General features: G+C 40.6%; 2 protein-coding genes across 6 annotated transcripts in view; one reads left to right on the top strand and one right to left on the bottom strand.

The window, feature by feature from the left end:
• Positions 1-8,911, bottom strand: part of tmc8 (transmembrane channel-like 8) — a 12,261-nt gene extending 3,350 nt beyond the window's left edge. Inside the window, exons 1-10 of one of the 2 annotated variants that reach the window (XM_081606379.1) lie at positions 8,764-8,911; positions 4,602-4,990; positions 3,745-4,009; positions 2,882-3,030; positions 2,672-2,803; positions 2,528-2,580; positions 2,264-2,403; positions 1,761-1,908; positions 257-421; positions 14-165 (exon numbers count right to left, since the gene is read on the bottom strand). In XM_081606379.1, coding sequence (XP_081462505.1) covers positions 14-165; positions 257-421; positions 1,761-1,908; positions 2,264-2,403; positions 2,528-2,580; positions 2,672-2,803; positions 2,882-3,030; positions 3,745-4,009; positions 4,602-4,644 — 1,247 coding nt within the window. In that variant the 5' untranslated portion in view covers positions 4,645-4,990; positions 8,764-8,911. Of the gene's footprint in view, positions 1-13; positions 166-256; positions 422-1,760; positions 1,909-2,263; positions 2,404-2,527; positions 2,581-2,671; positions 2,804-2,881; positions 3,031-3,744; positions 4,010-4,601; positions 6,556-8,763 lie in introns of both variants that reach the window. The other variant, XM_008410281.3, reaches the window with a different exon arrangement.
• tmc6b (transmembrane channel-like 6b) lies at positions 6,449-25,965 on the top strand. Of its 4 annotated transcripts, none has more exons than XM_081606369.1 (21): positions 6,449-6,468; positions 13,009-13,160; positions 13,750-13,880; positions 14,095-14,256; positions 15,839-15,994; positions 16,078-16,186; positions 16,289-16,373; positions 17,930-18,187; positions 19,377-19,570; positions 19,656-19,800; positions 19,975-20,133; positions 21,254-21,429; positions 21,523-21,607; positions 21,700-21,806; positions 22,631-22,726; positions 22,810-22,885; positions 23,163-23,296; positions 24,079-24,255; positions 24,418-24,496; positions 24,625-24,708; positions 25,420-25,965. In XM_081606369.1, exons 2-21 carry the CDS (start codon positions 13,105-13,107, stop codon positions 25,432-25,434), a joined length of 2,484 nt encoding a protein of 827 aa, XP_081462495.1. In that variant the 5' UTR covers positions 6,449-6,468; positions 13,009-13,104; the 3' UTR covers positions 25,435-25,965. The 4 variants fall into 4 exon arrangements, with proteins under 4 accessions (XP_081462495.1, XP_081462487.1, XP_008409250.3 ...); XM_081606361.1 differs by lacking the exon at positions 6,449-6,468 and adding an exon at positions 6,684-6,783; XM_008411028.3 differs by lacking the exon at positions 6,449-6,468 and adding an exon at positions 6,714-6,787.

The raw sequence follows: 25,965 nt of genomic DNA, 5'->3' as shown, positions 1-25,965 counted from the left end.
GTCTGCCTCTCACCTCACAAGCGTTGCATTCACTTGAACGGTTAGCGAGTAGTCCTCGAAAGATGAGATCTTGCGGAATATCTGAGGGAGGACTAGGTCCACAGAGGTGATGGTGATGGGAGAAAGATACTGAAGGATCAGGCTGAGAATCCAAACTTGGTTCGACTACGAAAAACAGACATTAGCAATTTTTATCAAACAATATTTATTCATGTATTTGCTGCAGAAATACAAAACTTCAGGATGAAATCCTTACCTCTTTGAGGGATACGTTTGTGGAGTAGTAGATGAGGGTAAAAGCTCCACCGAGCAGAAAGACAACAATCAGGTTGAGGATGAACCTCAGCAGGTAGAGGCGCAGCTTTTGTCCCAGAGTCCTTTGAGCCTTTTTCAAGTTGAACTTCCTCTCCTCCAGGAAGAGCTGCCAGACAGATTTTTTATTTGTTTTTGCAGCATAAATGTCTAGATCAATATTTAGTGTAGGTCAACAAGATGCACAAGAGTAACTTCCTTTTATGTGATATAAAATATTATAGTAATTATAGATTATAGTAACAAAGATCACACCTATAAACGTCATTTTAATTCGTTTTTGGAGATAAGCGGAAGAAATACTTTCCTAGTAAGGCCTGAGGTACAAAATCAGGAGATAAGCCATTTGCCTCTTGCAATGTTGTTTTTTAAAATAAGATATTAAATACTTTAAAGCTGCAGTAAATTTAAAAAAATGTTTTCTACATATTATTATGGCCTTACAATATGAAGCAGATAATCTGAGTCTTCCACCTCCTCCCAGCGCTACTGCTGCTATCTCTCTGAAACAACCAGTCAGAACCAGGAGGAGGGTCTCAGAGCTGTCAATCATACTTGTGTATGCACCACTCGTACCCTCCCCCCTTTCTCTCTTTCTCATCAACAGAGCTTGTTGTGGATGCTCAGGCTAGTTAGCGTAGCCACTGATGGCGGTGGATAAAGTTTTGTTTCCCCGCCATTAGCACATTAAGCAGAGGATACACAAGATGCTCCTCCTGCTTCTGATTGGTTGTTCCTGACAAATGGAAATGGTAGCACTGGGAAGACGTGGAGAAGCTACATGTTTCCATAGATCATCTGTCTCTTGTCATGCTGTCAGGACATATGAAGAAATACTTAAATAAAAGTTACATATTGCAGCTTTACGTGATTCAAAGGTCTCCCGAGTGACGCGTTCAGTCAAGTCATGTATAAAGATGACGACAACACAACAGAACAAAAATGACAATAGAAAGAAAGACAAGTCAGGGTTAATTTAACTGAGAATGAAAGAGGGATCCAAGTTTCAAAATAATAGAAAAATAACAAAAATATTCACTTATTTGAAACAACGGTCTAAAGTATGTTTGGACAATTGTATATAGAGTTATACCTTGTTTTTTTTGGCACTTTGACAGGCATTGTTTTTTTTAAATGCTATTAAGCTGTGTTACTAACCAGCTCCTGATTTCTTAGTTTTCTATGTATTTTGGATCTGTGAAACATTACACGCCTCCGCAAAAAAAATTCCCATCAGGAGTATTGAAATGGTTGCATTCTGGCCAGACACGTCACAGCTTTCTAACATTCGGCTCACAGAAGAGTTTCACTCCGTCGTTGTTTCAGACGGCACCGTTTCATACACGCTGCGTGTCGCCTCCATTTTGTTTTCTAGCATCAGGTCGGGCTGCTGTGAGCGTGGCAGAACAGGAAGCCGCTATCTGCAGGTGTGTCTCCTCCTCACTCACCTTGAGGTCATTCCTGATGAAGCTCTGCTTGAGCTCTGCAGACTTTGAATGCTGGATGGTGTAGTCCCAGCCACAAAAGACCTTAAAGCTCACATTCATGCTGGTTCGCTTCTCGAGCATCCAGGTGTGCTTGTAGCCAACGATTGTTCTGCAAGGTGGGGAAAAAAACAAACAAAACGTGCAAACCAAGGATTAAATGTCTGAAGGTTTGTGTGATGTAGAAAAAAATGTTATTGTTTCACCTTCTATTTGACATAATCCTGCAGAAATGAACTGTAGCTTGATTTGACAACATTTGTCCACTCTATAGCAAAGGTTTTCTAAATCTCTGAGACTGAGAGCAAGCCTCTGCATTTTACAGTCCAAATAAAGGAGGAAAACGTTTTAAAATTAATTTTTGGGGTTTCATTTTTAAAGCCTGGCATTTTAACAGACACATTTTTGAGATCCCATGTAAACCGAAGGTGATTAATGTTTCCGCAGCATTGCTGTGGGTTACTGACCTGTGGACCACCATGATGAGACTGAGGAAGATGATGCAGAGGATCCCAGCCAGGTAAAGCAGGGGTGTGTTCAGGCAATCGAGATCCAGAGAGCCTCTGGTGTAAAAGCCAAAGAAAACAGGCGAACGAGCCAAAAGTCCCTGGTTTAAAAGAAGCAGAAGATGTGTACAGCAGGTATCTTATGTTTTAAACTAAACTATGACTACGTGGCTTTTCTTCATGTCTAAAGCAATCAGTATTCATGCACAGAATAATAATTCCTACCGTTCCCACGAGGAAATCTAACACAGAGTCGTCTCCGTCAAATCGCAACCATTCTGTGAAATAACCGAGATTTAACTCCACATATGTCTCAACCGCATTTCTGCTTTATACATGATACCAGAGGCGAGTTAGATGCAACTATACCTCTGCTGTTTTTGCCATAAAACCCTGTGGGCCCCAGGATGAAGCCGCCGATCAGAGCGCAGTGCAGCAGGTTCAAGTAGATCAGATATCTGAGGAACACAAAGTAGGACTTCACTCCGACGCCAAACCTCCCTGAAAATCAACGGAAAAAAAAAAAAACAGGATCAAAAGGTGAAAAAAAGAAACGCGGGTCTTCAAAGTTTCTGTTACCTTGAATTTTGTGGAGTGTGTGTTTCCAAGGCAACAAGCTGGCTCCCGCCTCCCTCATGTGAGCCCAGACCCTCTTCCTGTTGATGCTCTGGCTCCGCCTCCATGACTCCCAGAAACCAATGTTGCTGATCTGCATTTTCCTCCTTTCCCTAATTAACAGCAAATGTATATTTTTACATACTTAATATATCACACATCCAAACATTAAAGGACACAAAGTTAAACTTGAAATATGTGTAACATTAAACTGAATCTCACTGAGATTAAAATTTTTCAGTTTAAGTAAATTAACTCCGAGCTCCTCCTGGATGACAGAACCTCTCAACTCATCCTTCAAGCTGAGCCTGACCTTTCCAGGAAGCTCAAGCAGTTTATGTTTATATTAAATACGATCATAAATGTCTGCAAACTGCAGAATTTGAAGAAAGTTGAAGCGACGCTCTGAAAAAGTTAACATTATTCACACATGGTGCTCAGACCACGGTTACAAAATCCTGCCCATCCTGAACTGTTGCAGTCTGAAATTCACTCAACAGCAGGAATATGACCAGAACTACAGCGGTCACTTCAGCTTAGAGATGCTCACCAAAGTTTGTTTAGAAAGTGGTTGTCCATAGTCTGAAAGAACTGAACTAAAAACAGAAGATATATTTTTTCCAAAAAACAGTAACTTTGTTCTACTTTGAAGAAATCTTTTTTTTTTTTTATCACCAACAACAACAACAACTAATAATATTTTAATCAAGTGCAAGCTGTGACTCCTTATTTTACTTTAGCAGTTCCACTTTTAGAAAACAGACTACAGTTTTTTTTAAACAAGTTTAGAATAAACAAAATATATACATATTCATAAATGTTCCCACCTTGCGCTCCTCTTCCCCTGCATACAAATGGCCAGGTTTCGCAGTGGCTGCAGCGACAGCTTGTCTCTGGGTCCTCTCGACTGGCTCTCAGTGCTGAAGGCCTCGTCGGGTCGCGGGCCACCCGACCGGAAGGCCTCGCTGCTTTTCAGCGTATCATAGCTGTCCTGCTGGGACCGGACAGCCTGGACACTGGGCAGCAGGTCAAATATCTCTGTCTGGTAGTACTCACATGAGTCTGACGACAGGGTGGACTGGACGCTTTCGTCTGTTCGGACAGCAAAAAAAGTAAATCGGCACAATGTACGTTGAATTCATGCAAAACAGAAACCCATCTTTGCAAAAGCACTAATAGTTTAACAACATAGAGTCCTGCCAAAGGTTGAATTATTCTTGAACCTTTTGAAAAATCACAAGATTTGGTGTAATTTCCTGAGATTATTTGCTTAAGTGCAAGTCTGTCTGTCCACCAACAGCTGAATCCTGGTTAAATAGAGCAATGATCAGAGGCTCAGCAGCAAATCTACATCTGAACAACTAAAAAAGAAAGGAGTCAAAGTCCAGCACATCTCCATCATCTTCAGCCACAATCTCATTAAAAGGAGAAAAGGTGACTTTAGGTTGTGACTTAAAAGTCTAGTTTTGAAAATAACTAAGCAGAGACTAACCAGCTCTTCAGAGAGCCAAGCACATAAACTTGTTTCATGAAACAGCGCAAAACACAGGCTTCCTGTGAACTTCATGCCTGTAAGCTAATAGTTCTGATCGCCTTACACACACGGTTAGAAAATACAAGCTCTCTTATCTCACTTTGTCACACACACACACACACCGAGTTGAAAAATTGAGATGTTTATTACCTGACAAGAGTCTCGTGAAGTTCACCGTTTTCTGGCCCTCCATTTTCCCCCTACCGCACTTCCTCTTTAATTGCAAACTAAGCTGTCCGTCCTCATAAGCAACACATACCGTCGACTTCTCTGCTCGAGCTGCAACTCAAAGTTTCAAAAAAGTGAAAAGTCACTTCTGAGTCCTGCATCAAAACGCCCCGCTTCACGCCTCGCAGCAGACGCCATGCAGAAGTGCTTCTGAACAGCTGACCGGCTCTGTCTCGCGCTGCTGGGACCGCTTCCGCTTCTCAAGGTGGAGTAGGTGTAAAATTGGTCCAAACTGAGACTGAAGTTTTGACAGATCGCAGGAAGTCACATGACAGGGCTTCCTGCCTGTCGAGAAGAAATGCACAAACACTCTGGGGTGGGAGGCAAAAAGCACAGAGAGGTTTAGTGAAGCAATCAGATGAAGCATCTTGACTCATGACTAACTCTGATGTGTTGTTTAAATTCAACAAAAAAGTTAGTAGTAATTTATCTTAAATTTAATTTTTTGGTATAAGTTCCAGCTCCGTCTTGTCATAGTTTCCACTTCTGCTAATTAGAAAAGTAGATCACAAGCCATTTAGGCCATATAGGTTGACATCACTGCCTCCTCTCAGGGAAGCTGTTCACTGTTTACAGCCAGTGAGTGATGGGGGGGGGGAAAGGAGGTGATGAAACACAAAGGCGTTTTACACCCACTCTCAGGAGACCACAAAGACATTTGAGGTTTCCAGTCAATACCTTCTTAAATGGTATCAACGTCATTTCTAAGCTGCTGTTTCCACATGATTGGTTTCCATTCTACTGAAACTGTCGAAGGCACACTCTGCTTTGGCCAGAAACAAAGGGATGTTAGAGTTTGGCTTCGAGACAAAGAATGAAAACAGAGAGGGGAGAAGTTGTTGAGCTTTTGTTCAAAGTACTTGGAGAGGAAGCGGAGAGTCTGCAATGAAAGCATTTGCATGTCTTTACACTTAGAAGCAAAAATAAAAGACAGGAAACCTCACATTTGTGTGTGGAAAAGATATGCCGGTCAAGTACCTGTATGCGTGCAAAAAGCAACTTCTTCTGCAAAACTCAAAAATAAATCTATAAATTTGATCCACACTGATTAAAAGTTGTTCAAATGAATCTGCCCATCACCATTAATAACCCTAATCATTGAGCCAGGTGAGCTACAATGGGAAGTTCTGACTTTGGTGCATATTCATCCCACTTTTCAGATTCTAATTAAAACAATTGATCAATTTTACTCTCATAATTATGCTCTTCTGTTTATTTAGACATTTTTCAAGCACAGACATCAGGAACTGATACATTAGGAGTGTCATTTGGGTTCTTTTGACCCAAATGATACCTGTTTTCATTTTAAAATGATCACTGCCTGGTTTGGAAATATCACAATTAAGGGCTCAGCAACAGTAATCAGGATGGTAAAAGTGGGTCACTTCAGCAAAAACACACCGTCTGCTATATAAGCACAGCTTTGTTGAGCCATTCTTAATGGTCTAATTTGATTTAAAAGAAGTCTTTTTTTTTTTTTTTTTTTATAATTCTTTTGCCAGGGTGGCAGGGTTCAATCTGATGCCAAAAGCATAATGTTTGAGCTCGGTGTGTTCCCAAAAACATATTAGCGTAGCTATGCGTGAACTTGGCCCCTCTCCAAGATTGTTTACTGGAACCTGTTCAGGGTGGGAATGTTCTCAACAGGAAGAGGGGACAAAATCCAGTTCTGCCCAATGTCCCATACAACTCCGCCCCGAGTCATTTCATATTATGTGAAAGACTTATCGTTTGCAGGTGGCTTCTGTTCTTTCACGCTTGAAAAACTACGTTCAGCCTCCGTTCGTGTGTAAGTAGACGCCGGCCGGCTAGTCTGAGTAGGACCGAACCATCCGCGCCTGCTCTGCGGGGGTCACCTTTACATTAAGTTGATAACCTAACAAAATAAGATATCGACAAAAAGAAATAACTTGAAACTCCTCGAAGTCTACATTTGATATTTAAACAAATACATGTGGTTTTAAACCAGTGTCAACCCTATATCAGTTTTGTTTTAATGTTAAAAGGCAATTCGTTAATGGTTCCTCCCCGCTGCTGACACAATACTGCAGTTTTGACTGACAGCCGCTCTGGTGGGGCGGTTGAACTGTTTGTCAAATAACTGGTGGGTAAGTTAAACACTGTCTCTGTATAACTCTGCTTTATTTGACCACGTCTTCACTCTTTCACGTTAAAAAACCAATTATTTTGTTATTTAAAACTGTGTCCGGTTAACAAAGACTCTAAAAGTAGTTGTCTCGTTGTCCGCCGCTGTTCGTCAGTTAAAGTTTAGGCGAGTGGACATTTTTAACAGCCAGGACTCAGAGGAGAGTCGGTGTTATAAGTGGTGAGGATGGGGGAGACGGTCCTTTGTTGTTGCTTGGAGCTGATTAGGCGGAGGAGGTTTCAGATTCACTATCTGATCGGAGAGTTTTCCTGTTTCTGTGATGGCAGGTAGCTTTGTTCTGCCCTCGGGTCAGAGTTCTTCTTCTGTCTCGGTTTACAACAGGAACTTTTTTGTTACATTCAGTTCAGTATCTCTGAAAGACTCGACGGCAAACCTATAATTTACAATCCCCTGCCCTGAGTGAGGGCAATTATAGGTCTGTAACAGAGTTCAGTATGAAGTTTAAACTGTAACTGGATTCCTGCAGTGTTGGAAAAACGTTGTTTTGGTAATTGTCAACAGATGCTTGGTTAGGGTGATCAACATCAGTGGGCTAGATAGATAACTGTTTAATTGTTTAAAATTGGCTTTTTCTGAACATCTGCTTTACACTGTAATAGAATGATAATCCCATTGAGCTGTGTGTACTTGACTTCAGATGTTGCAGCATGAAAGTATGTTGAGAAAGAAGATCATTAAAATACCTTTTACCTGTGTCATATGCATGCTTGTTTTAAATCCTGACACTCTTGGGTCTTTATGTTGCTCGGGTTTCAGTCTGTAACATGTAAAATGTTCCGATCCAAGATCTCAAGACAACTTAAGCAGCGTTTTAGTCTTTAGATATTGACGCTTTTAATAAATGGCAGCGATGCACTGATCAGGTTACTGCTGGTGATGCCGATATCCGTCTCCTCTTCTGTTGAACTGGTTCCAGTGCTAAGCTGAAGACATTAGCGTAAGCATAGCAACAGCTCTCTCTTTCTCATCTTCATGTTGTGATATTACTTGTCCCGAAGCTTAAGTAGATCACTGCGCTGCGTAGAGCTGAGCTCACAGATATTTGCTGAAATTTACAAACATAATTTCCAACTCGGTTCTTTAACAGCGTCTGTCTTTTGATGCCGCCAGGGGATTTTGTGCTTTTAACTCTTGTTCTCCAGCAGAACTGCAGATCCTTTGACTGTGATTGTGAAGCATTCAAAAGCACAACTTATTTCTAAAAAATAGCACTTAAGCACTTAAGAATAAATCTGGGGATGATAGGGCTTCTGTTTGTGAAGATACTGAGATAAATAATAATATGTGTTGTGTAATTAAACACTGATTATCCACAAAAAGTGACAAATGAGCTCTGCTTAAGCACCAGAACCACTTTGGTAGAAATGCCCCATGATGGGGCTTTGTTTGTCAAAATAATAGAAGAAGACGATATTCAACTTCTGCATCCTAAGAGCCATTTTCAATCAAAATTAATTACTCAACTTTTACGTAACAACTCTACAAATATCAGTCTAGAAAAGTTGTGAATTTCTAAATTAAATTCTTGTAGTTTAGAGGCTGCACGTTAGTCTAAGTTTTGACACGTTTCGTTGTTTTGTCCGCTCTTCCCTCCTTGCTTTAAATCACAGCTGAATCTGTTAGTAGCTTTTCTAAGAACTGTGAGAACTGATTGCCTTTAAAACTCATTGCCTTTCTAGCTGTCTATATAGACAGCTAGAATAGACAGCTAGAAAGGCAATCAGATTTTCTAGCTGTCTAGAAAAGCCGAATAGCTAAATAAAAGCTAAATAGACAGCTAGAAAGGCAATCAGCTTTAAAGCGGTCAGCGTTTACAGGACAGATGACTTCAAACTCCTTCCTTCTCTTTAGCCCCATGCTGCTGACTAAATTCCTTTTGGTTTCTATGCTGGATAATAAACATACAAACATACTTACTTATGATGGAAGGGAGTGATCTTTAGCCTTGGATGTCTAGATTAATCCACTCAAATCGATGTTTTGCAACTTACAAGAGTTTTTTTTTTCATCATCTTTGTCTGAATCCAGCCTGAACTCAAATCAGGCTGGATTAGTGGTTGACCACTCCTCTCTTTGTTTCAAGTATATTTAATTTGGCAGGACAAGGGCTCAACTTTGACTCATTGGTCATGCGCTGTGTCCCACTCCCACAGTATCTGCCTCTAACTGAAGGGTCTCAAGAGGACTGTTTATGTCTTGAGCTGCACAGAAAACGCTCGGAGTATGGCAAAAAGAAATAGTGCAACATGATCCTAGAAAAGTCTGGTAATGGGAAAAGGCCTGTTTGTGAGAGAGTAACAAGGAAAATCTGTTGGCTGTAACTTGTGTAATAGGACTTTACGTGGGAGAAAAACAAGTTTCAGAAGGATATTTTCAAACTGGTTATATTCCTGGTGGATATTCAGAGCTCCATCTGCGCCGTGTGAACTGTATGTACTGAGAACTCAACCAGCAGTACCTTCACCTTGAGAAAAGGGTCTGGATATTTGTCTTATCTCGCTACATTCTTCCCATGCATAGTCGTAGCTGAGCGCTGTGTGCATGTTGTTATGACGGGGCAAGTTACCTTTTATATATAACAACCTGTGATCAGACACTTTAAAAGGCTGTTTGCATTAGCCGTCTTAGTGTTGAGTGAGTATTTACTCACTCTGGTTTGCAAGACTTCTCTAAATCTATGAGATTCTGAGGACGTTTGTTTGCACCCTACCCCTCGTTAAGTGACCTCAGAAATGTTTTTTGAATGTAGTTCTGAGCTTTGACTAGACCGTGACAGGACAGAAATGCTGAAAGTTAAAATATCTCTTCTTTATAGAAGACCCCCCCACCCCCCTCTGACTCCCAGATATTTTGACTGCAAACAGAATAGTATGTAGAACAGTCCATATTTTCATCCACAATGACAAAAAGTCTAGCTATTTTTCTCCAGTAATTGTTCTGTTTTTTATTTTTGCTAAAAGCTGTGTACACCTGATACAACTTTTCTGGACTAGATGTTATTATTTAGAAAATAAATTGTTTCTAAGACTGTCAGTGAATCTGGAACAGTTGCAAGATGTCCGATGAAAGGTCTTAAATTCATGTGTCTAAAATTAAGACCTTCAAACTTCTTAAATTTATTTTAAATAGTAAGTTGGAGGCTTTAAGAGCACGTCTTTTAAGCTTTGTCTTGACAGGACTATTTCATCTCGTTCATTCCATGTATATGTTTTTCTCGCAGGATTTTTCTGTCAGACGAAATATTGAGTTCCACCCTGACGATTGAGGCTACCGCTAATCAGCCGCTAATAGTCCTTTGCTAAGCCAGCATTTTTTTTTTTGCATCTATTCACTATAAGTGCAAATTTACCACCAGTTTACTGGATGAAGTTTGTACAATTTTTTGGAGATATGGGTCTTAAATCAAAAAGTATGACATGTGAAGTGGTGAAATCTGCAGAGAAAACCTGCTGTGCTCTCTGTTGCTAGTTCATGTAAACAGGAAGTGGATGAGGCATTCAGTGCATCAGCATAACGGAGCGTCCTGAAAGGCAGCAGACAGACCGGCTCTTCAAAAACTCATAAATTTTAAACTCGGATTAGTCACCTCCATTACGGATAATACCTTCAACAATAACCAGTCTTAAGTTCTGCAGTTTACACAGATTATAATTGAACTAGTTTATTATCATAATTCACCATCTAAACTAAACTGACACTTCCATCATGAACTCATTCAAATTCATTCTTCTGTTTTACACCTGGTTCTCTTTATGCTTCTTTGCCCACAACTCGGTACGTTCAGTTTTGATGGTTAAGGTTCTGTTTTTATTACACTACAGGCAAGGGGGAGACATAAATGTTTTGAGTGACAACATGATAATAGATTGGAGCATATCTTTCATGCACAGATAGTGATAATCTACTAATCCCTTTTTTCCTGTTGGATTCAAAACTACTGGCTCAGTCGAGGAACCTGCAGCTCATCTTGTTGTTTCATGATCAGCGCTTGTTAATTTCTACTCAAGTCAGTTTAGCTTGTTTCAGTTCAACATAATATTACTTCAGTAATCAAAGGAAATAAAACGCATGTGTTATATGTGAAACAGAATCATGAATCTGCAGATTTATGGAGGAGATTTATACTCCTCTAATGTGGTTTTCACAAAATAAAGACATGAGAAAACAAAAGTCGCCATCTTCTTTAAAGGAAAAAAAAAACCTTTGCAAATTCACATGATTATGATGCAAATATCTATAGTTTTTATTTTCCACCAAGGTTAACTATTCTGCACTTACGTGTTAATCGCTAATTGTTGACAGATTAAATCAAGTTTGATTTGGTGTCGGTGTTGGCATGGTTGAATGGCTTTAGTTTAGTGAAGTCCGACAAAGATTTTAATTGAGCTTTTATTTATTATTAGACAACCATTAAGTAGGGTACAGTAATTAGCATAACTCTGTTTTTACCTGGGATGCATGATTGATAGGAGCGGAGCAGGGTGGAGCTGCATGCACATTTATTAATTCTGAACTTGTAACAGCCTAATGAAAATCTGCACCTGACTTTCCTTCCTACTTGTTCCTTTTCTTGAAAAAATTGATCTAGACACAACTTTTTCATGCAAACTCATTTGTCTTTCAAACTCATTTGCATTTGAAGACTGATCAATCTGCATGTCACACTCTTTATAACTTAACACAGTCTCTTCTTCTTAAAAAGAATGTGTCATTAACAATCTCTTAGGAAGACATTGCTGATCACAATCTCTTAAGAAGATGTCATCAGCAAGTTTTTCTTCTGCCTCAGAAGAAAAACTTGTTGATGACATCTTTTTAAAAAGAAGAGGAGCCACACTATTCCAAATAAAGCGCATTTATTTTCAAAAGTTATCATGTGAAGTATAAGTTCCAACTTGTTAACTACTCTGAATTGGAAAGTACCTCAACTGAAATACTCTGTCTGGTGAAAACTGGCATCAGAACACACCAACATTAGTTTAAAACAGGAAAGTTACTACCTCAATTTTTGTCTGCAACATCTTAGTCAGATTAGTAATAAGTTAAGTAAATGCTACAGAATCTAGATATGAACTCTGATCTTCATTTGTTTTCAAACTAAACACCAGACTCCCAAAACTCCTTCACAATATTAAGAAGCTAGTAGACCAGCTGTAACTGCATTTTGCAGCAGGTTAAGTCATAAACTAACACAAAGGATTTGATTGTGAAGTGGAAGGAAAATTACATCTTGTTTCTATTTCTATTCATTTTAGAAATAAATTTGCATTTAACCCCCCTTTACTCCAGTTCCCCAAAATAAAATCCAGTCCAACTTACTTACTGCCGTCAACAGTCTTTATAAAGACAAAAACGTTGTCGTAACGTTGAGTGTTAGTCCTCAGTTATTTGGAGCTGTTGTCTGTACAAACACTTTTTTTCTCCCTCCTTCTCGAAAGCATCTTTTGATGATGGTTCTTGTAAGCAGGTTTTATTGATCGTTAATTCACGTCTGGCCTCGTTTCTCTTGAATCTTAAATTCCTCATGAATGCGTAAGTTCACACCTGCGATGCATTTAAGCAACAGGCCATATTCTCTCTGGATGTTTGGTGAAACCTTTAATGGCGCTGTAACACCTAAACAAAGCCAGATTTACAGCAGAGCGGCTTATTCTGACCAAACGTCCCACAAAAGAAACTCTTTCCAGTTGGCCGTCACTGTTCTCTCATAAATATTCACTTCTGTGGTGGCGACTGTCGTTCTCTGCCACACACAATAGATCTGTTATCGGTCCGAACAAAGTGACATAGTGCGTCATGACGGGTCGAAAACACGAGGCATTATCGTCATTCTTATCACAGAGGACCCTGAATATGGGCAGCAGGGGAAAAAAAAGCAAAGATATTTACAGCTTTAAATCAATGAATACTTCCTTTAAGTGGTTACACGTTTACTTTTGTTACTTCTGTTCCACAAAAATGTAGAGACACCATAGGTGGTTGACGTGAAGTCAGTTTTTTCTGTTTGTGTCTTTGTGTTGGTAAAACCAGTTGAGGACAAGCTGAGACATGACCGAAGCGCCGGAGTGAAAAGAAGACTGTTGGCATTTTTTCTGCTTTCATATTTTACTCCAGCGTACTTTAAGCACACATCCTCCTCTAACATTTTTCCTCCTCCTACAGGTTAGGAAGAACTGAACGCCATGCTGGGAGTGGAGCGCGGGTCCAGTCAAGGGAGGGTGTGACCGCTCTTGAGATCGAGGGGGTGAGAGAAGAAGAATGGCTAAAAATGTCAACTTTGACCTGAGTCACCCCTCAGTGGAAGCTGGACTGGAGTAAGTCTAAGCATTGTTCTTTTTTTTAAATTCATTTTGAGTTTCTTTTTTTTTTCCCCCTTTGGTTTCTCATGTTGGGTCTTGTTCATTCACGTTGTCTGCTGATAGAGTGTGTCTCAACCAAAACGCCTGGAAGAAAGAAAAGATGAGAGGAAATGTAAAATTGAACTCTCTCCTGGTGATCTGTTGTCGACATCTAGTTCATTGTCCGTTCCTGGAAGAAATGCAGTTTTCACAAAGTCATGCTTAAATGCGTTTCTTCCTTGTGGTCTCTGTGTAGAGAAAAAAAAACAATAGACTTCAATGAAAATGGACTTGCTGTCCTCTGGGCCTTTTATTGGCAACTAATGGAACAACAGACGGCCCTGTTCACAGCACATCAAGAAGGAGGACCACATAAACACTCAACACTGAAATCATTGCGTTTTCCACCCACTGGGTTTCTGATTTGTTGTATTTTATCTGCAGTATTTTTACTTCCTTCCTGTTTTCAAAGGAACCCATCATTGTGTACTGAAACATTCAGCCTGTGCCTGAACTGACTGTATTTTACTGTTTTTTTTTTTAAATCCCTGTGTTCCTCTGGTAGAAGCCCAGCAGACGAGAACGTGGTTCATGATTCGTTCAGCCAGCTGATTGCAGAACAGAGTCAGAACGAGGGACTGTCTGATGCCATCGAGCTGCAGCATCTGCAGGGGGACCCAGACGACGAGGGCCGAGGTACTCCATTGGAGATTGTTTGTGCGAAATGAGAAGGAAATTTAAGGGAATGCAATTATCGGTTATTTTTCTATGTGCGATTACCCTGACAGACTCCTTCATTCTGACTAATATTATTTGATATTTGCTCTTTTAAAATCAAAAGTCGTCTTTTCTCCGCGTTGCGCAGCAATATGTTGATTGTGTGCATGCATGTGTGTGTCCACTCTGACAGACAATGTGGGGTACTTTTCACCCTCTGAGAATCGGAGATGGAGGATAGGAAGCGATGAAGATGCAGAAGAGCACGATGAAACACATACGGACTCTCTCCTCAAGGATCGCTTTTCTTTAGCCACTCTGAAGATCCTCTCCTCCATGCCGAGCCGCACTATCGGTCAGTACGGGTTACATAAGTTTGGAGTGACGGGAGTGTTTTAGTTCCTCTGACAAACTGAGAAGAGACTGTTCTCAGTTCGTCGCTGATTTTAAGTAACTTCACTGAAAATGTGTCTCCTTAGCAGCATTTAAATGCAAGACCACCACACCCAGCCTCAGCATGGTGAAACCTGATAAGGATATAATGACTGTGTGTGTTTATTTTTATTGTATGTGGCTGTGGTTTGTAAGCATACATTAAGAAGTGCTTTGTATCGCACAGCCCAGTCAGTGATAAGAGTTTCCACTCAGGCTGACATTGCTGGTGCCCCAAGATATAGATTTAAGAAAAGAAACGGATGTGTCGCAACTGAGCAGAGTTTCACGAGGAAGCAGTTTGCCTTCCTATCTGAGGAAGGTCAGGTGGTGCTGCGTGCTTTCAGAAATGGTTTGATAGATATGTCTGTGATCTCTTTGTGTCACATGTTACAATTTATCTTGTGATCGTTTCGTTTGGTTCCTCCGACATTTTTTTATGTGTATTCTACAGCCTCATCTAAGTAATTGATAATCTATTCCAGTTTCAGTCATTCAATTCAAGGAGTTAACCTTAGATTATGAAATGCAGATTTATTAAACTTATTTTTTTAATAATTTCTCTTCATCTTGACCATTGTTAGTCAAAGCAACCTCATGTGCCGTATTGATTCAGGGATTCCTGCCTCAGACAGCTACTCAGTGCATCAAAAATATTATTTTTTTTATTGGCCTGATCAAATATAACTGAGAAGTGATTTGCATCTTGACATAAAAATGATGAATTTTACTATCTGGATTGGAAAGTAAAACTGGAGTTTGACCTGAGTTTTGGAGCTCAGTCATCTCAGGACTTTCAAGAACATCTCATTAGAATGAGACTTAATTTGTCAGAATAAAAGGAGCTCTTTTACTTTTTATCAATCTCATGTTTCAGTAGTATTATTTATTTTTCGTCAATCTGACTTAATATTCTACATGTATCCTAAATGTGTTTTTTTTTTCATAATCTGTTCGCTGAAAGTCATCATAAAGGTTTGATAACGTCAGTATGTGCAAATCATCTATGAAATATTTCACTTATGGAATATAGTTACTAAAATAAATGAATGTTTTAATAATAATCTATGTTTTTGAGTTGCCTCTGATGATATGTTGTTGCTCCATATCAGAGCAACTCTGCTAAGGCGGTTTGGGGTCTGGGTGTTTCCCTGGTAACGTCTTTCTGACATGCACCAACGGGAAATGGACTTTGAATAGCCCCAAAGTTATGGGGGAGATTTCTCTCGGCTGTCATGGAAACGACTCGCTGTCCCTCTGGAGGAGCAAGACCAGCTTAATTTAACACGTAGGAGAAGTCAGACATTCTCAGTTCACACTGTTGCTTCCCTTCTTACTTACATAAACATCCCTGAAAATGTGTGAACCAAATGGAAAATTTATCACAACTCAGACCAGAATTATTATTAGTTTTTTTTATATTGTTGCAAATGTGAAATGACTTGTTGAAACGCGATGGTGAATTATACCACACGCTGACCAACCGGATCATTTTCATCCTCCAGGCCGCAGCCGGGGAGCCATCATCTCTCAGTACTTCAACAGGACCGCTGAGCTTCGGAAACGCACGCAGAGAAGGGCGTCCATCAAAGACTTCTCTCGCTCCGCCAGGCCCAGCATCCGAGGCTACGGCGTGGAGGTGGACACTACAGACTCGGCAGGTGCAGAGCCGTCTCCGCTGAATGAACCGTTTGCCAGAAATGAAGCGTAACGTGTAAAAACGGCCCTGCTGGATGTGTTGCAGAGACGAAGCAGGAGCGACTGGTCAGAAACCTGCAGGACTTGTCGGATGTTGACCGAATGAGGATGCTCAAAGAAATGCCTCTGAATTTGTCTGAGAAAAAAGGCCTCAGGTACATTATTATTATTATTATTATTATTATTATTTTGCTTTTATCACTCCATTATCTTGCTGATAAATCTGCAAGATAATTTCCCCCTCTGTCTCTCACCAGGAGGTTGACGTTGGAAATGACTAAGCAAACACGTTTCGGCAGTAATCTTCCCTGTTGCAGTTATCTGAAATTTCAAGTCATTTTAGTAAGTAACCTTATTAAAAATAAGATTTGTTACATTGTTTCTCCCGTCATTTGTTGGGTATAACCTCAATGTATACACGGTGACATACATACAGCACCTTGCAAAAATATTCATACCAATTTTACTTCACATTCTTTCAATTTACTTCAACAAACTAAACTATGTTCCTCTGGATTTTTACTTGGTGGACCAACCGAAAGTCATTTGCACTTATGAAAAGGAAATGGTCTGAAAAGTTTAGGGTACATTTCCCTCCAATTTGTGCGTGCGTGTGCGTGTGTGTGTGTGTGTGTGTGTAAAACTAGTGAATGTTTCTGCCATCTTTGTCCTGTTAGACACTAAAATTTTTGCCCCTTCATCTTTGCAAAATGACTCAAACTCAAAATGGACGGTGCTCACACGTGAGCTTCAGCTTTCATCTCTTTCCAAAGACTCTTATTCATTCAGATTTAAATCTGGACTTTGACTAGACCGTTTTAACACATAAACGTGCACTGAGTTATTGTTTCATCATAGCTCTGACTGTATTCGGGCTCATAGTACTGTTGCACTTCTTCCCATTACGCCCGGCTAGTTTCCTGTCCATTCTGAAGAATGGCGGGTGATGGGTGTGGAATGGTAATTTTCCATTACGTGTAGTGTTTTGCACGCCGGCCAGAAGCTTATTTTCAGCAGCAAACTTTCACAGCTCAACCCCTCTCAAGGAAGATGCTCATATTAGACACACACACTATTGATATATCCTTAATTAATGTCCTAAACTGCTTTCTGAACAGTATGTGCTGTACGTGGCCTAATAATAAGTGTGCGTTGTACAAGACGCTGCTGCAGAAACTGTGCTGTTCACTCCTACAGGGGAAGATTCGCTTTGAACATTCAGTAGCGAAAGCACAGCTCTCGCTATCGGGTCATAAAATGAGTTGCTGCGATCCAGCAGCCTCATTTTTTCTTTACGATTGTTTTCAAATAAGAAATTATCCGCATAACAAGGCAACTCTTTTTGATTGAGTTTTTTTGGCATTTTTATGCATTACGATTAATTCTGCATTTGTCCAGTACACAGACAACCAAAATGCTGAATAATTGTAAAGTCCTGCATAATCTGCTGTGCATTATAACACTGGACAACCTACTACTCAGGTTTTATCAGTGAACTACATCAGAATAAAAGCATTAATGAGATTTTACTGAGTTGCAGCATTGTCACAAGCAAATGTATTAAGAGATGAAGGTGTGAGGGGAAATAAAGCCAAGGAGGTGAGATGATGGATAATGCATTTTAAAAATATTCTCCAACCTTTCCAAAAAAAAAAATTACCTTCTATGCAGAGTGTATAAAGAAATGCTCTGAAAACAGGAAAAAAATTTGAATTTTTCCATCATATTTAAATGATTCCTCTCAGTGGGTGTCCTGTAGGTGCTGCCGTCAGCCCAGCTCAGTTGCTCTGCTGCCCATGCAGTTGCGAGCTTTGACCCACAAAACCACAAGCACGCGTTCTCCTTCGTAAAACTCCACATTGACTCTAACTTGCCTCCGTTTCTCCATCTCCTCCCAGGCCCTGAGGCACACCTGGTACAGCTGTCTATCCTTCCTGCACTCCCTGCAGCTGTGGCAAGTGCCGCTCAAGAGAGTCAGCGGGCGCTTCGGCTCCGGGGTCCTCTCTTACTTTCTGTTCCTCAAGACTCTCCTCTTCTTCAACGTGTTCCTTTTCCTGGTCTTGGGTTCGTTCTTGGTGGTTCCGCAGGCGGTGTACCCCCCAGAGCTGCCTGAAAGCAGAACGTCCTTCACTGGACTGGAGCTCCTCACCGGAGGGGTAAGCGGCTCGAAGGAGCCATTCGCCAAACCTTTCATTGGTTCACTAGCTTTAGGTCCTTTTATAGACTCACAGACAGCTGCAACTAACAAACTTATTCATAATTTCAACAGCGCAGACTTCCTCGTTAAGCAAACTGATTATTTCCCAGAGTTTCCACCCTGACACGTAATTGATATCATCGAGACAAGTTGAGGATTTGTAGCACTGACGGCTCGTTTAACGTGTCTGAGAGGATTCGGCAGGCACCGGCGGCGTGCCATGTTTCTTTAAAACCTGAAATAGGTTGAAAATGTACAACTGGAGCTGGATTAGTAAAATATTTTGGAGCATAAATGCTGTAAAATCCTCTGACATTTCCCGTTCAAATTAGTGAATACTTGGCTTACGACAGCGTTGACTCTCGAGCTAATTTGACTAACATTTTCACTGAGGTCAGCTGGTTTTTGTTTCCTTAATGGATTTGATGGTAAGCAGCGTAATATATTGATGCTTAAAGCGGGTGGCTGGGTTTGAGTGTTTTGTTACCACCAGCCCTGGTTACACCGAAAGTACTTTGGTGCAAAAAAAGTGAATATCTAAGACACCTTAGGTAAAACAACGCATTACAGAGAGGCGCATTATGAAAATAAAATAAAGACAGTGTTTTTATTAATGCAGGAGATTGTTGAGTTAATCCATAACTTTGCACCATTGGTGGAGATGTAATATTTTAGCTGCGTTTAAGCGACTTAATTAGTCCTGATCTAATGTCAACAAGACCGTCTTCCAGTTTTTGTCTTTCCCTGACTGCTACAGTTTTTCCTGGTCGTTTGTAATTACTCACACTGCTTCTTTAAAACGCTGGACTTTGCTGTCCATCTTCCTTCACTTAAAAATGTTATCACTATGGAGGATGCAGTGCATGAGAAGTTGATAGAGTACCGGTACGTTTTTGCATGGTTATCTCATCAAATTGTAACATTTTCTGTGTTGATCAGAAATCTCCTATGTGAGCCAGTGGAAACATTTCCAGTTAAATCCATTTATATACATAAATAAAACCATTTATGTCCTTTTTTTTTCATTTTTGAAATATGCCAAGCCACGTTTTTGCAGTTAGATTTTTTTTTTAACTTTAGTTTAATCGCACAGAGTAAAAAAATGAAGCTTGAAAGGTTCTGTCTGAATCCCACTTGTTCTGCCTCAGGGCTACTTCTCCAACACCCTGCTGTACTACGGATACTACAGTAACCACACGCTGCCGAACTATCCAAAGAAAAACTCCACCTGTTCTCCAAGACCGGAGTGCGACTCAAAGTCCCGGACCTACAACATGCCGCTTGCATATTTCTTCACAATCGGACTGTCCTTCTTCATTACATGCATCATCCTTGTGTACAGGTGAGGTTTTCTGAACAAAATATCGGGAATTTATCTTTTAAATTAACACAGAGACTGAAATATTTGCATTTTATTTTCCCAACAGCATGTCAAAGTCGTTTGGTCAGAGCTTCAGGATAGACAAGTCTAACGGCATGTTGGCCATGAAGGTCTTCTGCTCGTGGGACTTTACGGTCAGCAAGAGAAGCTCGGTCAAGCTGCAGTCTGAAAACATCAGCACCCAGCTCAAGGTACATGCAGACTCGCTTCGTTTACAAAATCACCTCCTTCTCCGTCCTCCCTTCCTGCGCTGTCGCTTAAAAGGGAGTGTGATGATCTGACACATTCTTCTGCAGCCTCTGTCGCAGTTTCCTTTTCTTGCTTTGTTTTGGATGTTGATATTTCACCACTTCGTCTCCCTGCAGGAGCTGCTGGGAAGCACACGTCGCAGGCTCGACAGGAATACGATCTTAGACAAGTTGATCAAACTGATGATTCATAGCCTCAGCTGGACTCTCTGCACTGGGGCTTCCGCTGGATGCGTGGTCGGGATTTACTACTTCTCAGATTATATGCACAAAAAAGTAAGGCTGAGTGGATTTTCTTTCTTTTTTTTTTTTGACACGGGATGTTTTTGTTTCACTGTGCCGCTTCTGTTATGTAGGCAAATCAGTCACACAAACCGAAGATTACCGTTATTTACTGTTTTATTGATACTGTCCCCAGGCTGTTGGATGAAGGATGTATTTAAATATTTTGACAATTTAACTGACAATTTAATTAGCCTGACATACAGAAGTTAACTTTGACATTTTGTGTGTGTTATGAAGGTTTTATATTACAAACACAAAACGGAGCACTATTGTAAAGTCGATAAAGCTTGGTTTTGTAGTTTGTTTATAAACAAAAAATTAATCATTTATAGATAATCTTTCACTACTATTTTGGTGTTTATCTCTGTCATCTTTTTCATCTAGAAGGAGGTTATTCTTCCTTCCAGAATAGCTCAAACTACTAATTTTTATTGCAAGCTGGACTTTGATTTAAATCCAGACTTTCACCAGGACATTATATCACAATCATAGCTTCACATGTTTAGTGACTATTTGTCCATAAAAACCAAAAAGAGACCTTAAGAGTAATTGAACTAAAGGTGAATGTTGCTCAAATAGTCACTCGATGCATCGTGGGTTTGTGGTACAAAAAAAAAGGTCCAAACAGGAAGTTCTGTGGTAGGTCTATTCAAAGTTGGCAGGCAAACAAAAAGCCTCGTTATGTTTAGCTCCATCCAACTTCCTCTCAACTTTGACCATCTTTCTTGTCCCTGCTGAAGAAAAGCGTCCCCACAGCATAATGCTGCCACCGTCATGTTGTGAAATCCCAGTTTGCCACTACACACACTGCCAAAAAGTCCAGTTTTGGTGTCATTTCACCTAAAACATGCATCATTTACCTTCCCTCCTTCCACAACTTTGTGTTGGTCTGTCGCTTAACATGCATCAACATTGGTTGCTGCAACGTACCAAAAGGTGAAAATATGGACGCTGTGCGTCACATTAGCTGTGACCTGCAATCAAAACTAATAATTAAAATCTGTAAACAGTCGTATAAAACTTTTTCAATGAAACTGTGCATCCGAATGACAATGAGACAAATATCTCGTAGTAGCTTTCTCTGTCTTATCTGCCTCTCTTCAAAAATCAGCAGGAAAGTTCAGAAAATGACTCCGGGGTTCCAGGGTTACTAAAAGAAGCCAGCCTCTTGGCTCTGCCTGTCCTCGTCTCCTTCATCAACTTGGTGCTGCCGATCCTCTTCCAGCTCATAGCCTGGATGGAGAAGTACAACTCTCCAACTCTGCGCACGTTTGTTTCACTCAGTCGGTAAGAGCAGCGGTGGGATTCTTGTCGAATCACGTCTGAACTGTTTCAGTGCTGAGAGAACCTGAGGCATCTGGATCCGTCTGTGTTTTATAGGAACTTGATATTAAAAGTGAGCGTGCTCGGAGTTCTCTGCTTCCATTGGTTGAAACGGGTGGCTGGCAGCGCCAATGGTCCCAAGGTAACTTTATCGGAGTGGCTTTCGAGAAGGACGATTCTTGTGTTTCTTCTTCTTCAATGCGTTGCTTATCCTGCGTGATTTCTGTTACGTAGACATTCAAGTGCTGGGAGAGTTTTGTTGGTCAGGATCTATATCGCTTCCTAGTCATGGACTTCATCTTCTCTCTGCTGGATATCCTGTTAGGAGAGCTGCTTTGGAGGTGGGTCGATCGTCAACAGCTGAATGTTCTTAGTGCTGCTTTTTAAAGCACACCGGATTCCAGCAACCTTTATAATCCAAAAACCTCCTGCTGAATATTTTATTAGAGTTGCACTCGGAGGGTGGAGGTGTTCTCCTCCTTGGTGCTGGGCGACAAATTGTCCAAAAGGCTGAAGGTCATACGATCAAGTTAATGTTTTATTAACACAACCTGCCAGAAGAAACCGTGATTTAAGAAATTTAATCTCATCAATTAGGAGAGCTTCGCCAGTTTCTAATGTTGTAGAGCAACATGAGCTGGTTAGCGCCTGAAGCTAACCAGATTCAAGTGGCCAGACGTGTAAAAAAGAAAAATTTAAATGAAATAAAGAAAATTAACTAACTGTTAATCACAGTATGATTGTACAGTGTTGTTACCAGAATCCTTTGCTACACATGATCAAGCATTAATGAAATGAACGATACATTCTTACATTCTGGGCTAATCAATGTTTATTTTCTTATTTAAAAAAAAGGAACTAAATTATTAGTTTATTTCTAATATTGCATAAAAGGCTTAGATGAAAAAGCTGCAGAATGTGGCAATTTGTTTATTAGAATAGATGATCTATAAGTAAAAACAAAAATAGTTAGCTGAAGCCCTGAATATGATATTGATGATTACAAGCCAAAATAATGTTATCTGTTGCATTTGTTGTTTTTAATTAGGACAAACTGAAGCCAAAAATAGAGTAAGCAGCTTAACCTGGTGGCAGTTTTCAGCGCTGCCACTAGGTGGTGCTGGCTAACTTCACATTAGCAACGCCTCTCTTTGCTTCTCTGCAGGATATTCTCTGACAAAGTGCTCAAGCGAAACAGAAGACCGGGGTTTGATATCGCCAAGAACGTCCTGGACCTCATCTACGGACAGACGTTGGCCTGGTACCGACCGTGTTGCTAGCATAAACATGCATATATAAACACACACAGAGTGCTGTGACGGTGGTCTGTTTCCTTCTCTCCAGGTTGGGTCTTCTCTTCAGTCCCCTCCTGCCTGCTGTGCAGATCCTCAAACTGCTGCTGCTCTTCTACATTAAGATGGTATTAAACTCTACTCAGTTACAACTTCATTACCTTTCACATTTGTTTGGTTTTACTCTACTGCTGAAACAATTAATCGTGATTAATCGATAATTGAAATAGCCATCAACTTAATTTAGCTATCAATTAATTGTCAGAATAGCAGATCTATAGATTACTAACACAATCATTAGTTGTGTTGCACAGCATCCATGCTTCTCACACACTCAGCTCTCAGGATTTCCAGGTGACCTCTGACCCCTCTGACCATCTGCGTTTGTGTCTTTTCTTCCCACAGAGCAGCGTGATGATGAACTGCCAGGCCCCCAGGCGGGCATACAGAGTCAGCCAGATGACCACCATCTTCATCTCCCTCCTGTGCTTCCCCTCCTTCCTCGGTTCCTCGGTGTGCGTCACGTACACCATGTGGAGGTACCGCGACTCGACTCGAGATCTGGCCGTCTCTATCGCCGCCACGCACCGTGTTATCTATCAGTGCTCACCAATGAAATGAAATACAGAATAGGGACTAACATTGCAGTTCCTATTGAGTTTAGTAAAACTTCCAGGTGTGAAAATCATATAAAAAGCAAGTAGTTGCCACAAAATGACCTCTGAGCAGCACTTCAGTGTTTTTAAGGCTAGCCCTCAATTAGAGGAGCAAACTGTTTGCTTTAAAATTGCTAAAATTCTTCTTCTTATGCAGAGAAACTGGTGCTAGTAAAATATTACCGTAATCAGCCATTATTTAAAACCTCAAGGAGAGAGGTCCAGTTGCCTTGAAGAAAATCCAGCAAGTCTCACATCTGGGTCCTAAAGAGGATTCCTAAAAAAAAAACAACCCTGCCCTAAATTAAAAATGTCCAACAATTCAGGAGCAATTTGGTGATGGACCATGGATTTCCCAGAAAGATGGAGCAGCATGTCATAAGCACAAAGTGATAGTAAAAGAGAATCTGAGCTTGAAGGAGGGATATTTTGGACAATCTGCAAAAATGCAGGGAAATAAAACAAAACATAAAAATTGTGATAAACTCTTAAGCAACAACGATTGCAGTGTCAATCCGGTCACTTTCAGTGAAAGCAACTTTTGTAAAACAACAATCTCAAAAGAGACTGTTGTTTCTGTGGTAACTGTGATATTTCTGTGAATGCAGAAAAATGGAAACGCATGCCGTCGTTACATTTTTTTGGCATTTTTGTTCTGCCTACAGGCTCCCATCCTCAGGGTCATGCGGTCCTTTCCGTGGGAACAAAACCATGATCCAGGCGGGGAAACAAAAGATTGCTGGGCTGGTTGACGAAAACCGCAGCTTGTCCTTTCTGGCTGATGCTCACACCTATTTGGTGGAAAATCCCTTTATCCTGTTTGTGGGAGCAGCCACCTTTCTGTGAGTTCTCACACACACACACTCATTTAAGAACCACACCGTAGCAGGATGATGTAGGCGAACAGAATATACTGTTTATACTTAAATTTCTAAACACACTAATTATGCAGGTTGTCTAATTACACTCTGCATGTTTGGGACTTTCTGTCTTTTTCTTCCCAGGATAGTCATTTATTTCCAGAGTCAGGTGGTGGACGGCCAAAGGAGGATCATCGCTTTACTGCAGGAGCAGATAGAAAATGTAAGCGCTTTGCCCAGACACACACACACACACACACACACCTCTGTTCTCAGTCCAGTTAACTAGTAAGACAGTGAACGGTCCAGACTCACTCATGCTGTCACGTTTTCTTCCATTACGCTGTGCAGGAGGGAGAAGACAAAAAGTTCCTAATTACTCGGCTTCAGTCCCTCCACGAGTGCAAACGGACCCCAGCGAGGATGACAAGTCAGGTCAGTCTGTGGATTGCAGAACGACAGGCTTGTATGGATCCTGCTGCTGCTGTTGGGCACATTTCAACTATGGATCCCTGAAGATTTAATTTCCTAGAATCGTCCCTAATTAGTTGACAGGATGGGAGAAAAATAAAAGCCTGCTGAGAATGATCTCAGAGTTTTCCCAGGATAAATGTTGGCTGTTCCTAAAAACATGGGAAGTGTAATAATCTGGGATTATTTGCGAGTCTGATTTGAATCAACTCTATTACAGACTTTAGGGAAAGCGTGTTTCTTCATGTCGGCCTGTAATTCTGAACAACATTAATCTGGACAGGTGGATTTAATCTGACAGCTCTGATCTGATGGCTCACACAGCACTGCAAACATGTGGCTGTTAATTATTTTTGGCCAGCATACATTGCGGTACATAGCATAGAATGACAATAACTAAATGCTTCCTTATGGTATCTTATTGTGTCATTGAATCTGTGTTGTGATGCTGTCACTTTAAGATCTGAGAGAAATTTTTCCTTGTTTTCACCACCGTCCGTTCAGCCTTGCTGCACATTCAGCTGTGAGTAGTAGAGTAATGCAGCTCCTGACCAGTTTGTGCACAGCTACATAAATTTCTCCTACAATTGTTATCGCACCTCCTGCTGAATGCAGAAATGAGCTTCCTGCTGCTCCTCTGATTCTGCTCACTTTCCCTGTTTTTCGCCACTGCAGGACTCTGGCTGTTGAGCTCCGCTGAGCTTCTGGAAGATGAACTTCCTCAATTGTCTGAGGAATCTTCAGCCACTGGGTTTGTAACTGGAACAAAACGCAAAGATGTGATGAACTTTACGCAGCGGCTGAAGATCGATTCGGCTTTTTACGTGGAGCAAACTACCAGCACAAAACCACTGGGGGAAAAAAGAAAAACAAAACATTTTATAGATAAAAGTTTGATGCTTTATCTGCACATCGTTACTTCCTAGTAAGGTACAGACACGACAGACTTTGTGTCATACTTAAGGACTTTTTTTTTTTAACCAACTGTTCAACATCCAGATAATTTTGTATTTAAAGCAGAAATATTTAGATTTCATCTCCTTTTAAAGAAGCACTTTTTCTACCAACTGTGAACTATTTTCTGTTCCTCATCCAAATATTTCATTAGTGTGCCATTGGTAAACTTTGGGTTTTCTGGGTGTGTTGGTGTAAATAATTTTTATTTTCTTTTTACAGTGAAATTTTCACTCTGCTTTTGTAAGTAAATTACGTTTTATTACA

The sequence above is a fragment of the Poecilia reticulata genome, chromosome 1, assembly GCF_904066995.2.
Source record: "Poecilia reticulata chromosome 1, P_reticulata-male-v2, whole genome shotgun sequence".
NCBI lineage: Eukaryota > Metazoa > Chordata > Actinopteri > Cyprinodontiformes > Poeciliidae > Poecilia > Poecilia reticulata.
Note: the sequence above shows the minus strand (reverse complement) of the source record. Positions and strands in the feature narration are given on the sequence as shown.

Coding starts and splice junctions, on each gene's coding strand:
- tmc6b (XM_081606369.1), top strand. CDS start 13,105: ATGGCTAAAAATGTCAACTTTGACCTGAGTCACCCCTCAGTGGAAGCT. Junction 22,886..23,162: donor TGCTCTTCTACATTAAGATG/GTATTAAACTCT, acceptor TTCTTCCCACAG/AGCAGCGTGATGATGAACTG. Junction 24,256..24,417: donor GTGGGAGCAGCCACCTTTCT/GTGAGTTCTCAC, acceptor TTTTCTTCCCAG/GATAGTCATTTATTTCCAGA.